General features: G+C 36.7%; 3 protein-coding genes across 6 annotated transcripts; 2 read left to right on the top strand and 1 right to left on the bottom strand.

Moving 5' to 3' along the window:
- The first annotated feature begins 464 nt into the window (after window positions 1-464).
- Window positions 465-1,657, top strand: LOC107274600 (adult-specific cuticular protein ACP-20-like). Its single transcript, XM_015753866.2, has 2 exons — window positions 465-623; window positions 760-1,657. Exons 1-2 carry the CDS (start codon window positions 600-602, stop codon window positions 1,447-1,449), a joined length of 714 nt encoding a protein of 237 aa, XP_015609352.1. The 5' UTR covers window positions 465-599; the 3' UTR covers window positions 1,450-1,657.
- Window positions 1,658-4,104: 2,447 nt separating this feature from the next.
- Window positions 4,105-9,327, top strand: LOC107274761. Of its 4 annotated transcripts, XM_015754247.2 has the most exons (10): window positions 4,105-4,346; window positions 4,654-4,730; window positions 6,095-6,191; window positions 7,438-7,608; window positions 7,678-7,778; window positions 7,852-7,913; window positions 7,988-8,249; window positions 8,314-8,477; window positions 8,556-8,673; window positions 8,797-9,327. In XM_015754247.2, the coding sequence occupies exons 3-10, from the start codon at window positions 6,110-6,112 to the stop codon at window positions 9,121-9,123; spliced, it is 1,287 nt and encodes a 428-aa protein (XP_015609733.1). In that variant the 5' UTR covers window positions 4,105-4,346; window positions 4,654-4,730; window positions 6,095-6,109; the 3' UTR covers window positions 9,124-9,327. The 4 variants fall into 4 exon arrangements, with proteins under 4 accessions (XP_015609733.1, XP_015609732.1, XP_015609735.1 ...); XM_015754246.2 differs by lacking the exons at window positions 4,105-4,346; window positions 4,654-4,730 and adding an exon at window positions 4,759-4,938; XM_015754249.2 differs by lacking the exons at window positions 4,105-4,346; window positions 4,654-4,730 and adding an exon at window positions 5,058-5,183.
- A 171-nt stretch (window positions 9,328-9,498) lies between these two features.
- LOC107274760 (protein IWS1 homolog A) lies at window positions 9,499-12,585 on the bottom strand. Its single transcript, XM_015754245.2, has 4 exons — window positions 12,125-12,585; window positions 11,811-11,984; window positions 11,591-11,723; window positions 9,499-11,469 (listed from the first exon to the last, which is right to left on the bottom strand). The coding sequence occupies exons 1-4, from the start codon at window positions 12,149-12,151 to the stop codon at window positions 9,626-9,628; spliced, it is 2,178 nt and encodes a 725-aa protein (XP_015609731.1). The 5' UTR covers window positions 12,152-12,585; the 3' UTR covers window positions 9,499-9,625.
- Between the last annotated feature and the right edge of the window lie 404 nt (window positions 12,586-12,989).

Here is a 12,989-nt window from a genome sequence, read left to right on the forward strand (position 1 = left end):
GATAAAACAAAACCAAGAAAATGAACGAATCTAAATAAAAAGTAATGTCAGTGAATTAGGGTTGAGTAATACCTTAAAGAAATATGAGAATGTTTCAAGAGGAATAAGAGCATCGAAATAACCGGAAGTGCTATCTAATATATCTACGTCTTGTTAACGTATAATTATCCTCTACGGGTAAAAAAGCACTTTCCGCGAAGGTCCGTCGATCTTTCACGACTGTTAGGTAATTTCGAAAGGAACCGGACAATACGACCGCCTTCTCCGGATGCTCACGTGCGCGACTATTAAGAGATCCAGGAAGAGAAGTACTGCGATCGATTGCGCAACAGATCGATCCCGTCCACTCGCTCGAGTGATCCAGAAAACTAGTCCCGGACTCGCGCCGGGAAGTAATAGACGAAGTAACCCGAAGAAGAAGGAGACAAGACAAAGTCGCTGGTGAAAACATACGCTGCTTCCTCTTCTTCGAGGCGGTTCTCTAGCCCGCCGACTGTTCCTTCGGCACGCTCGACTTCTCCGGTGGAGGAGCCACTCTTCGACTCCTTATAAAAGCGAGGGTAACCAGCACAGATTCAGTGTGCTCACTGCCGACCAACATGAACAGCACCGACAGTCTCAAAGTAAGTATAAGATTGGAGAACTGTACCAAAACGAAACAATATTTAATTATATTGTTAACATATTATTTATCTCAGAAAGATTACTAAGATTACGCAGCTTCCTGAAAAATATCAGAGCACAACATTCTTGTTTAAGATAATTCTACTGTGCGGCCTGATAACGCTAGCCGCAGCTGGCGATACGAAGAAGACCGAAGCGACTTCCGAAACAAAGGATACCAAACCAAAACGAGGTCTTGAGCTGAGTCTAGGAAGCCATGGTGGTTTCGGTGGTTTTTCGGATGGCCATGGTTTTGGAGGTGGTCTAGGAGGTGGCTATGGAGGCGGTCTAGGAGGTGGCTATGGAGGCGGCGGTGAAAGTGTAGGAATAAGTCACGAACACATCCCTGCCGTGACGGTCACAAAGACCGTCCACGTACCAGCTCCGTATCCGGTCCACGTGGATAAACATGTCCCATATCCGGTGAAGGTACCAGTGAAGGTACCTGTTGATCGCCCTTATCCCGTCCACGTTCCAGCACCTTATCCAGTCACCGTTGAAAAACACGTACCCTATCCTGTAGAGAAGCATGTACCATACCCTGTCAAGGTACCTGTTAAGGTTCCGGTCAAGGTACCTTATCCAGTCTCATATCCAGTCAAAGTTCCCGTAACGGTACACAAGCCAGTCCCCTACCCCGTCAAGGTTCCAGTGGTCGTCAAAGAGCCCTACCCTGTGATTCTAAAGGGTCACGAAGAGGGTGGTGGTTTCGGTGGCGGATATGGAGGCGGATTCGGCGGTGGACACGATTTCGGTGGTGGATTTGGTGGTTTCGGACATCACTGATATTTCAAATTGAAATCATCAATTAAGCGAAAAATTCTGCATCAGATTAGTACGAACACTCGATCCGAAGCAAAGTAGCGAGAATACGGGTACAGTAGTGTAATGAAAAAGAAAAAAAAAAGATTATCACCAATATGTATTCATGTGATTTTCTCAGATGTATTATACTTTTTGTAAATGAATAAAACATTGTTTTTTACATTTAAAACAAGTAGAATCAGCATGGGCCAGAATTTAGATATTGTGCGTTTATTTACGACTGAATTGCGTATTGATATCGTATAACTTCCGGGTATGGTTTCGAAATGATTCACTTATTTCCGGTACGATTTATATTATCCCACGAGAGTGAGAAATCACTTTCTATTTTGATACGTATTTCCCTTGGCAATAAAGTGAGTGCACTCATTATTTCATCTCCGTGTTCACTCGCTCGGAACAGTAAACATATATGTATACCGCTACCATATAGCATTACGGTTTAAAGCACTTTTCTCACATGCATCTTACGGCTCTGCATCTTTCCTTTTTATGTCCGTTTTTTAAACACAGGAATGAAACCTGCTTGGAGATATCGTGTTACCTGGGCGACTGTCATTTAGCCACTCCTTGGATCTGCTTCCGCGCCTAAGACAGCTTCTGTACCTGTGATAACTAATAGCCCTGTACATAAGAGATAGTGGAATTTAAAATCCAAGAAAGTACTCTCACTATACGTAATAGTAGCACACGTGGTTATTACATACACCTAAGTGCATATATGCTGACATGGTAGCAGATCAACAAATCATATAAACTGTTTCCGGTGCATGCATTGCTCTGTATATTTAATATGAAACTCCCACATTTCTCCTTTTCACGAAAAAAGTCAACCCTCGTAATTAACGTTCGATTACACAAGTGACATTTTCTTTGGATCCCAGCTAATATTTATTGATGAAAAGTTAAGATTAAAATTTTTTTTAAATTATCTAACCCATCTTTTTCTGCCTGACGCTAATTATCGTGCAATCGTTAATGGTATTCACTCATGGAAAATATATGGTTTATAACATATGTAGATTCTTATCCCTCGCTGTTATGTCTGTTACGTTGATACGTAACGGAAGCATATTTTATCTCGTAACATGAGTACGAGTTTTAAAAGGGTGTTAAAGCGGGACTCCTGCACTAGCACGAGATGGATCGGTTAGCAGTCAGTAAATTACATGTTATTTCACTGGCTACAAGATGGGATAATCATATTTAATGTACTAGGAAGCTGACGCAAGAAGGAGAGATTTTCACGATTTAGACCTTACTCGCATAAGTGCAAATCAATTATATACATATATTAATTGAATCATAAAAAATGGTGAAAAAAAATGTATTCCTGGAAAAATCTACCCGAGATTCCTTTTACGTTTTAGACTGGCTAGCGTAATATATAATAAGGTGGGACAATAAGCCTTTCTGATGTTGCATACGTATGCTTATACGGAATTACATAAAATTGAATTCGAAGGATCAAAAGGATAAGGAACTGGGAAGAAAACAAGTCGTGGACCTTTCACATTCTAGAAGCAGCCCTGACTATTCGAAAGCGTTCTCCAAGTTACGTCAAATGTTCATACGCGTACGCGTAATACGACGTTAGTATAACCACAAGGTGGGGAATTATGATTTCCATCATGGCGTCTATTCAGGTGCGCGTGAACTCCCACAGCGTCAGAGATTTCACTTCTTGTTCAAAGTGCAGTGTATAGGTAGATGGATAAGTACTTGGATAGGTTCGATGCGCAAGATACCTCAGACCAGATCGATCATCTCGTAAGAGCCATTAACTGAACTCTCGAGTACGATACTCTATATAGCTATAAATTCCCTAAAGATGAGACTCAATATGAATATATAGCTATATAGCTCGATATGAAACTACGACAGGACGCTGCAACTGCTGGTACGTCAAATTTTCAGAGACCATGGATTATCTAGTTAACTGTTATATGTATTAACTGTAACCATCAAAATGGCCAGACTAGCTAAGCTCAAAGCTATTCAATAACGTTTCTCCTTTTTACCATCCAATCCTGACTAACTCAATACTAAGTCCATCAACTATTTACATGATATCCAAATCTTGCGGCATGTTACAAGTGTATGAAGGTTCATCCCTAATGGTTGCCAAGGAGCTTCTTAATAATTGATTTGCGTCTCTCGTGTAGTTTATCGACGCTTTCCAATGTCAAATTCGAACTAAAAGTTTGATTGTCAAAACGCTTGGTCCGATGAATACATCAATCATTTCGTTGATTCTTCATATCGTCATACGCAAGCAGATAAAAAATTTATTGAAAGCAACGAAAAAAAATTTTTATAACAATACTCATTGTTGAAATACAATAAAGGACTAGTAGCGTCGACCGTCATAGGTCGGTACCGAATGATCGATTTCTAAAACAACTACAAGTTTGTGGAACTGTACAAAACATTCCTGACTTGTATATGAATACTTATATTCTATGTGCTATCATTTTCGTATATAACACGTACAGAAATATGTATCTGCCTATTCATATACACAAACGTTGAAACTTTTGAGGTTAAAACAACTGGGATTTACAGATACTTCACGGCCTTTGTTAAATTTAACTACAGTCATGTGTACGGAGCAGGATAATGCAGGATGCACACGACAGAGCTATACGCTATGCAAACATGCTGATATATCCCAATGATGCAAACGCATCGACTGTGAAGAGCAGGGTAAGCCGAGATCTTCTTCAAAGGCTGAATTCACTGTGTCTCATTAACACTAGTCGTTCAATACTCGGCGTCCACATTCTTTTTTCTCTCTCTGGAAAATTTGCGAATACGTAGCATTCAATCTCGACTTGGGAATTTTAGGAACGCAACGAGTTAGTAGACGCCATCTTGAATATTTAAAATCAGACAAATGTATATACACACTTTCTTCTTTTGATTATTATACTAATTACTCATGTTATTTGAGACCATTGCACATGACGTAATTTCCATTTTTATAAATCCTTAATGTTTATTTTCAAAGCACGACAAAATTTGTTGCACAATATATTTATTGTCCGCACAAGCAATACCTACCACATGGAACTGTGTTAAATATTAATTAAACCAAATTCGAATACTGACTGACTCTTATGGTTGTCATAGGATATGGTTGATTTCCTGTTTAACTGGTTACAGAAAACTTGGCCCCCACATTCTTCTACACTTATCAAGGTTAACTACGCTTGCGAATCCAGCTGTGACTCAACTCAAGTGTAAGTCGTGTTATGCTTCAGTAGTGTTTGTCATTCCGGCCAACAGAGTGTCAGTGATCTTCCGTCTGATTAGGAAGTCATGAAATTTTCTTTGTGGTACAACTGTTAGAGTTCTTTTGTAATTACGTGAAATCAGTTCGTTACAATACGGGAAACATTTTACACGGATTATCTTGCCCAGCTGACACACTTTCTTTGTTGGCTTGAGGTATGTTAACCTATAGTACAGTTCATATGGTTGCGTTGGTATTCTGCAGTAATTGAACTTTAGCATACAAGAGCACTTCATTTAACTGTTAATAAATACGTATATTGTAATCTGTTTATGAATGTAATCAGCGTAACGTGTCTTTGTCGAGTTTGTTATAAAGATAGTAAGCTGTATCGTTGGTTTGAGTAAACAGTGGAGAATATTTGTGTCCGAAGTTCTGAGAGCAATTACTATAGACTAAGGTATATTATCTTTGACAAAATATATTTTTTCTCGTCCAATTTATTATTAAATATTGTAAATTACGTGGGTATGAATATGAGATAAATTAACGCGTGATACTGTATAATATTTGTAATACAGATTGCATATATAAACTGACACGCATTTTAGTCCAAAACTAATAACTCGACAGAGTAAAAACGATAAAATACCTTTGGGTGAACGACGAACGAATTAGTGTAATTGGACAGCCGTAATTGGATCGCTTTTCATAGAAATACGTCGTTCTTCGATTTTTTAAAATTATTGCGCTCCGAACTTCTGGCAATGATATACATCGGGAATAACGAGTATGCGATTTTAATGTATTTACCCAAGCCTGAATTATTTTCCAAGTCGACATCTGTATCAACACAAATAATTTTTATCGCTTAACCACAAAAAACATAAGTCACAGTATTATCACAATCGTGAATATCATATCGTATAACTGCGTATCATATAACCATAGCCTGTAATATGTATCAAATAAAAATTTATAATTAAAAAAATCTTATATATGCCCCACACTATATATAATAAATAAATGCATTTATTGGGGCATCATGGGCTCATGCAATTCTAAAGGGAATACACGATATCACCAGAGAAATAGAAATGACTTAATTAACAGAGAGTCCCTATTATCGAAAATGAGTTTCCAATATCATCCAGTCTCGTTTTAAAAATACGCGCGATCCTATTTTGCATTCGCATACTTTCGCGTAAACCTTTAAGCCGTGAATCTTATTTCTAAAAAAAATCTTCAGCTCGCAGCATAATGAACGCGTTCGTATAGAACTATTCGTATAGATATTCCCTTTGCTAATAAAGAGCAAAATAAAATGCTCAATTTCATATATATAAATAATGACAGATTTTTAATTTTAGGGAGCAGTAGAGAAAAATGATGGTTGCCCAACTTTGGACGGCCCTGACCGTCTATCTTCTTGCAGCGCTATCTAAAGCTGTAGCCTCGGGTCCAGAATGTAAGTCGTCTCTTTCTCAGTTACCATGTTTTCCTTACACCAGCGTTCCACAGTCAGTAAAACAAACTTCCCTGTTTACGTTATTACGAGAAGCTAGAAAGTTTCTGGAGCATCGAAGTTTTCGCCTGCGCGAGGCGCGACTCGTTGGAAAAATGTACAGAGTCTATAAGGACTTCACCTCTGGTCCCTCCTCTGTGTGTTCAACGAATTAAACAGTTAAGAAACTCGCGATCTCGCGCGAACTTCCACATAGAAATGGAAACACGGCACTCTGTCTCCTCCGTGAACTTTCTTCTACATTATTATTTCATGCGGTGCTTTATTTTCTTTATTTTACAGTGTCTTTACGAGACTCTTCATTAACACTATGTCCAGCAAGACAGAATAATTTATAATTATTGCTTAACCTTTTTTTTTATCGTTGTTTTCCTTTTTTCGATTGCACAATTTATCGATCACTATACGCATATTAAAGTGACTGAAGTTACCGTAGGATTTAGATATGTCGTAAATTTTGGTCCAATAGTGATTTAATTGAACGCACAATTTTCTATTACGGTGTACTTATGTTTATTAGGAAACTGTCAATGAGAATACAGAAAACGGTTCCTTGATCTGTTGACTGCATTGAATTGGTTTGGAGGATCATAATTAAACCAAAGTAAAGTTTCGTGTACAATTTTACCATAACGTTTCATGCGATTATGTTTATATACCATAAACAGGAGATTGCCAAATAGATTGCTTTTATATTTGTGCTTTTTCGCGGAAATTGAATTTTTCAATACATCAATTTGGATAGGCACTCGCATTGAGCGTTATTCTGGTCGTTCTGGCCCTGGGGGAAACTTTGAGACGGATTCTGCTATTGCTTCCAAGTTAACCTCGTTGTACTTATTGTTTCGCAGTCAGAGTTTGACCGAGAGTTACTATTTAGTGGTAAATTAAAAAAGGAAATCGACGTTTTCAAATTCACAAGTAGGTCTCTTTTGAGTCAGACTGTAGTAAACTCCCACGTATATCTCTTTGAAACTTATAAAGCTTTCTGGTTACGAAATTATCACGGAAATTTATAATGTATGTGTATAGGGTCCTTATAGGGTTCTCGATTGCATGTGGTCTATATTGAATATTAAATATTATATGAGGATATGATGATGACTTGATAATTTATGGATTATTTAGTATGTAATGATGATTTCACTGATTGAACAAATGCCAAGTATTCGAACGCTTTAAATTTTAGCTTGCGGTATACCGAACAACTTTAGCGTTTTGGTGGCGGAGGGGCAAAAAGTCGATGTTTATGGCGCTGAGTTATGGGTTGGAATTAAAACGGAAGACGTGGCCATTACCACGTATCCGGATAGGGAATCGGCCAGACTCCTGGCAAACAATACTATGGCTGCTTTTAGGGGTGAGTATATATATATTGTTTGAAAAGAGTTGCCAGAGCATTTTTAAAATTGATTTTTCGACTCTTCAGCGCACATAGTACATAACGATTTCGAGGAAGGTATTAAGTCGGAATCACAAAGGGTTTCTCAAGTTTTCGATGGACTCGCTTATGGGGATGCAAAGCTTATAGTGAGTATTCCCTCGGATTTGCTTATTCTCCCTATCTTTTGAAATTCTTGCAAATCCCGATAAATAATTTTAGCCAGGAGAAAATGGCACCTTTACTATTCGCGATTGCAAACTGATTCTCCCACGAAACTCAAGGTAATTTTATTTGTTAAAAATGTTGTCAGTTTAAAACAAAATTGATAAAAGTGTATAATGCGCCGATAATTTAGGGGCGATATCCCGGCAGCACTAGATAATGAAATTCGTCATAAGATCGAATTATGTCTTGGTCCAATGATCTGTGCAAATGTAGGAGCGCGAAGATTGAGTGAAAATGTATCGGAAGAATATTTCAATGATTTTGGTCCATCATCTTACGACTTGCAATCGGCTCCAATACTGCACAATGATTTAATACCGAATCTTCCGACGGTTGATATGCAATCAAGAATGACAACGGGAACCGAACTCGACAAAACCAGTACATATCAGGTACATCCACATTTCATATCTTCTATACTCCAATAAAGCAATTAATTTATATTTTCTTCCTTAGTCTACTATAAACATCCTGGTTGATATCGCTGTAGCAGAATTAATTCACAAGCTGAGAGAAAAGAATGAAGGCACCATTCCCATTCCAAATATAGAACAGTACTTCATGCGTGGCAATTTCTTCCGTATTGGAGGTTATTTTCAGGCTTTCAACGGAACGTTCAGGTAATGCCTTTTTATAATGAATTCTTGCTAAAGGCGTCAACGATTTAATTAACAGTGAGAAATTTCTTTTTTCTTTAGTGACCTAACAACCATAAGGAGGGTTGATGATGCTACGTTATCCCACGATGGATTTAAATTTACTGCATCATGTGGTTTTGGATTACCAGAAGCGCACCTCCATTACGATAGCTACAAGGTAACATTGAAAACTATCCTTTACGATGGCAGTTAAGCGCTTCCGTGGTTTCGAACAGCCATAACTCATTGCGGAAGTGCTTCAGAAATTCTAATTCATAATAGCACACCTGGTATATTTCAGGTGAAATTGGCATTCATTAAAGTCAAGGGTGAATTCACTGGTGATGTTAATGGTGTCGCTTTGGATTCAAGAATAACAGTAGATTACACACAGAGACCATGTACCAAAACATTGGATCGTCTACAAGTGACAGAATTCGGCAAGATACACTTGCGAGTAACGGGTTTGGGTCCATTAAATTACCCAGCATCTGTCATGTTGAACTGGTTAACTAAAAAATGGCGAGACGAAATTGTTCTCAAAGTTGAAAATAAGTTGCAGAAAGTTGCTGTACAGCAATTGGATAAATTTAACTGCGAACGATTCAGGCCACGAAGCGACTTTTAGAGATTATACATTTATTATTGGGATATTCGATGCCAAAGAATGTCAAACTTTCATCAATACATATAATATATATGCTAGTCACTTGATTACATGGAGAGATTAAAGGATTTTTTATGTGAACCATAAATATAATAACGGTAATGGTATGAAGTCATCGGTAAGCAGATTGAATTAATAAAAGCTCCTGTTTTGTGCCCCTTTAAATAATATTCAAAGCTTTACATGAGTCCATAGAAAATTATAAATACATTTAGTCAACGGAAATAATAATTCGAGCAATGCAACCTACGTGTTTAATACGTTTCTCAACATAAATGCTTCAAATATAAAATGCTTCCATAAAGGAAAATAAATTTTCAACAAAAAACTAATGACTTGATTTTCACAGAGCTTTAATGAAGTTCTCATTGTATCATTCTAAATAATGAATCCTAAAGGGGTTCCTTTGTAATAAATACAAAGTATGTCAAACAGTTTCATAGTATGATAATTGACTAGAGTTTCAGTCAGGATGAAAATCTGTGCTTGGTTCATTCGTAATATTTGTCTCATTTATGACATTATTTACAGCTGACGTTACAGTCGTACTTTCAGCGTCTTTAATTGTAGTTCTTTTGTCATTGTTTGCTGTGGTTACATTTGTGTCAGGTACTGTATCTTTTTCAGAAGCAACGATGCTGCAACTACTACTGCTACTGCTTAGATTTGCAGTTACACTTATGTTTTTTAGAGCTAAGTATTCTTCGACCGATCCAGTAGTTTTTAGTTCTACTTTCTCCGTTTGAATATCGGGGGCTGGTGTTGTCGTCACTGAGTTTGAATTAGGGGAATTATTTAGTCTAGCCAAACGTTGACGTTCTCGTAAACGTTTCCGAATTTCCGATTGTATTTTGGACTCTTTTATCACACTTTGAACATCGTCTGTCTGATAATAGCGAGTCGCCCAAGTCTCGGCTGAACTTGGCTTTACTTGCGTAGCATCTTGGATTTTTTTCTGCTCTGACTTGTTTAACAATTTGTCTGGATTTTCAGTATTGTTGGTGTTGTTTTTATCGGCGCATTCGATCTCGTCCATGTCATCTGGATAATCGTCCAAATCTATTATCTCCTCTAAATCTCCAGATTTATCTTCATCCATCGTTAAGATACTTGCTGTATTTGGTACTTGATTTTCTTTTGGTGTATTGTTTGTAATATTTTGTTGAGATTCATTTGCTTCTGAGGTTTCATTCCCAGCTTCTTGTTTTACTTTTTCGATAGGAATAGTTGTTTCACTTAATTCTCTTGATGTGGAAGTAGATGCTTTGTTTAATGTATTCGATTCAGTATTTTTACTCTCTACACAACTTCCTATGGAATTATTTGTGGATTTGTTTTTTACTCGCGAACGTGGTTTTTTCTTTAATTTTTTAAATAGTTTCTTTTCTTTATTTGTATTCACTTCCACACTTATTTCCTTGTTTGATACCATTTTTAAATTATTAGTTTCAGTAGACACAATAACATTTAATGGATTGCCTCTAATATCTGTATTTATATTATTAGAATGTTTTGAAATGTTTTCTGAAACCTCTAGTTGAGTATTATTAGCAGCTATGGCAATATTATCATTACTAGGAGGTTCTTCCTTATTTGATTCAAGATTTTTACTCTTAGTGTGTTTGTTACTTACATTAGACATTTGTTCCTTATGAGAGAGGCGTTCATTGTCTAGTCGTTTATTTCTACGTGTTCCTTGATCTTCAGCTTCACTTCCACTCGATAGCAATTCTATTGTCGGGGTTGGTTGAACTACTAAAACTACATCCTCATCATCAGCTATATTTACTCTAGCATTGTCTAATTTTTCTGATTGCGTACAATTCATTTCTAATTCTTTCAATTTTCCTTCAATGCATTTTGAAGTTAAGCTACTTTCCTTTGATATACTTGTACTTTTGATGGAACTTGATGTAGCTTTTGAAAGGTTTGCACTGTCAGTGGGTACTGTTGGTATAATATCTTCTTCTTTACGTATCAAAGCTCTTATGGCTCTAGCGCGCATTTCTAACTCCAGTAAGTCGAGTAAACTGTCTCCTTCCTTTTCTTTTTCTAATTTTTCACCTTCCTTCTTTATCTTTATCTCAGGTGCATTAGGTTCGTCTCCTGTTTTATGCTTCCCCTTTACTTTTCCTTTCAATTTATCCTTATCATGACTTTTCTGGTTATGTAATTTGGATTTATTTTTGCATTTATCTTTCTTTATTTTGAGCTTTTTCGATTCAGAAGGCAATTCATCTTCCTTATTTGGGACATCTTCATCTGTCAACCATTCTTCAGTATCAGAAATAATTTCCAAAGATGGTCCTTCAAAATAAAATCAAAACATTATTTAGTTTATACACAAATACATCAAAGTTATTTAGCAAGACTTTCTTGCAAGTACATAAGTATTCAACATAAATGAATGAATATTCAACATAAATACCTGAATCGTCCGTATCACTCGATTCAGAAGATTCTAACATTTTTTGACCATTTAATATGCACAAAATTCTAGCTCTGGACATTCCACTCAATTCGCTGGCACACCATTCTTCCAATTCAGGTAAACCCATTTTCTGTGAAATACAACGAATAAAGGATAAAAGAAATCTATTTCAACATAGACATAATGACACTGTTAAAACCACGTTCTAAAGTAATACCTTTAATGCCTGGGGTAACATCATACGTATTTTTTCAGTCTTAACCGACTTAAATAATTGTCGTGCAAGTTCTTTACGGTCAAATAGGTAATCCTTAATGGGTTTCAGGTCACAAGCTTCTGCATCGTCATCAGATGACAATGATGATGTACTATAAGAACTGGTACTAGATGCCTGAAAATCATTCATTGGTAAATTAATATAACAGTATAAGAATTTAACAAAATGTAAAGTATATTTTGGATATGTCTCTTATACTTGAAGGTTAAGTACACTCAATTTAACAGTTCATAACCTTTATTTCATGAACATACCTCGCTCTTTTTGCGAATTTCTTTCATGTTGACTGTTTTATCACATACAATTTTTATATTTCTTATTATGAATAATTATCAAGTAAATGTTATTTTAACATAACTCTAATGGTTGCGATCATACAACAACACTACAGAGAACATGAGACCAGATGAAACTTCATACAGAGATGTACAGAGATGAAAAGGGAGATGCGCCAGAGATGAGTAGGGAGATGCACAACAGAGGCGAGTCTGGAAATATGATTTTGTGATCATTGCCTCCGTCGACAATGTGAATCCCGTCGTAGCCGAGCTAAACGTGAACATGAACACGTGGCTTGGCGGGCAGAGGTTCTCCGCTACTCACCGCTGATTCTCAAAGTAACGCTTAGAATGAGACCGGGAACTATAGAACTTCTCAAGAACTATTGAAAAAATCTATTGTTGAAACATTTTTAGGACTTTTTTAAGAAAGTGCAGTGCCAACTTGACACCCGTGTAGCACCTCAATTTTTACTAAATATTATTGGATCTTGATTTACTTTCAAAATTTATTTAAAATATAAAATTAAGGCTAAATCAAAATCTCGCAGAATGTACGGAGTAGATAAAAATTGAATTGAAGTTGTATACTATCGAAAATAAATTATATAAATAGGAGATTCGAAAATAGAGTAGAAACGTTTGGTGGTAGCAGCCAGGGAAGATAGATGTTGCTGAAGGGAAAAAGAGGAAGATTGTTAAAAAGAAAGAGTGAGGAAGAGAGATGGTAAGGTCTGAGAGAACAAGGAGAGAAGAAAATGCGTAAAACGTGTGCACGAGAATCAGATTATTCGGGAGGAGCGAGAAAAGAGAACACTCAAAAAAGCAGGATAAATAAGAA

The sequence above is a fragment of the Cephus cinctus genome, unplaced genomic scaffold, assembly GCF_000341935.2.
Source record: "Cephus cinctus unplaced genomic scaffold, Ccin1 Ccin1_scaffold0101, whole genome shotgun sequence".
In the NCBI taxonomy this organism is placed as follows: Eukaryota; Metazoa; Arthropoda; class Insecta; order Hymenoptera; family Cephidae; genus Cephus; species Cephus cinctus.

What these genes read in the sequence shown, in the direction of transcription:
- LOC107274761 (XM_015754247.2), top strand. Translation starts at nt 6,110, where the DNA reads ATGATGGTTGCCCAACTTTGGACGGCCCTGACCGTCTATCTTCTTGCA. An exon ending in ATGGGGATGCAAAGCTTATA is followed by an intron (nt 7,779 to 7,851) that starts GTGAGTATTCCC and finishes AAATAATTTTAG; the next exon opens with CCAGGAGAAAATGGCACCTT. An exon ending in TCCATTACGATAGCTACAAG is followed by an intron (nt 8,674 to 8,796) that starts GTAACATTGAAA and finishes GGTATATTTCAG; the next exon opens with GTGAAATTGGCATTCATTAA.
- LOC107274760 (XM_015754245.2), bottom strand. Translation starts at nt 12,151, where the DNA reads ATGAAAGAAATTCGCAAAAAGAGCGAG. An exon ending in AAATTCGCAAAAAGAGCGAG is followed by an intron (nt 11,985 to 12,124) that starts GTATGTTCATGA and finishes AATGATTTTCAG; the next exon opens with GCATCTAGTACCAGTTCTTA. An exon ending in TGTTACCCCAGGCATTAAAG is followed by an intron (nt 11,724 to 11,810) that starts GTATTACTTTAG and finishes TGTATTTCACAG; the next exon opens with AAAATGGGTTTACCTGAATT.
- LOC107274600 (XM_015753866.2), top strand. Translation starts at nt 600, where the DNA reads ATGAACAGCACCGACAGTCTCAAA. An exon ending in ACAGCACCGACAGTCTCAAA is followed by an intron (nt 624 to 759) that starts GTAAGTATAAGA and finishes TTCTTGTTTAAG; the next exon opens with ATAATTCTACTGTGCGGCCT.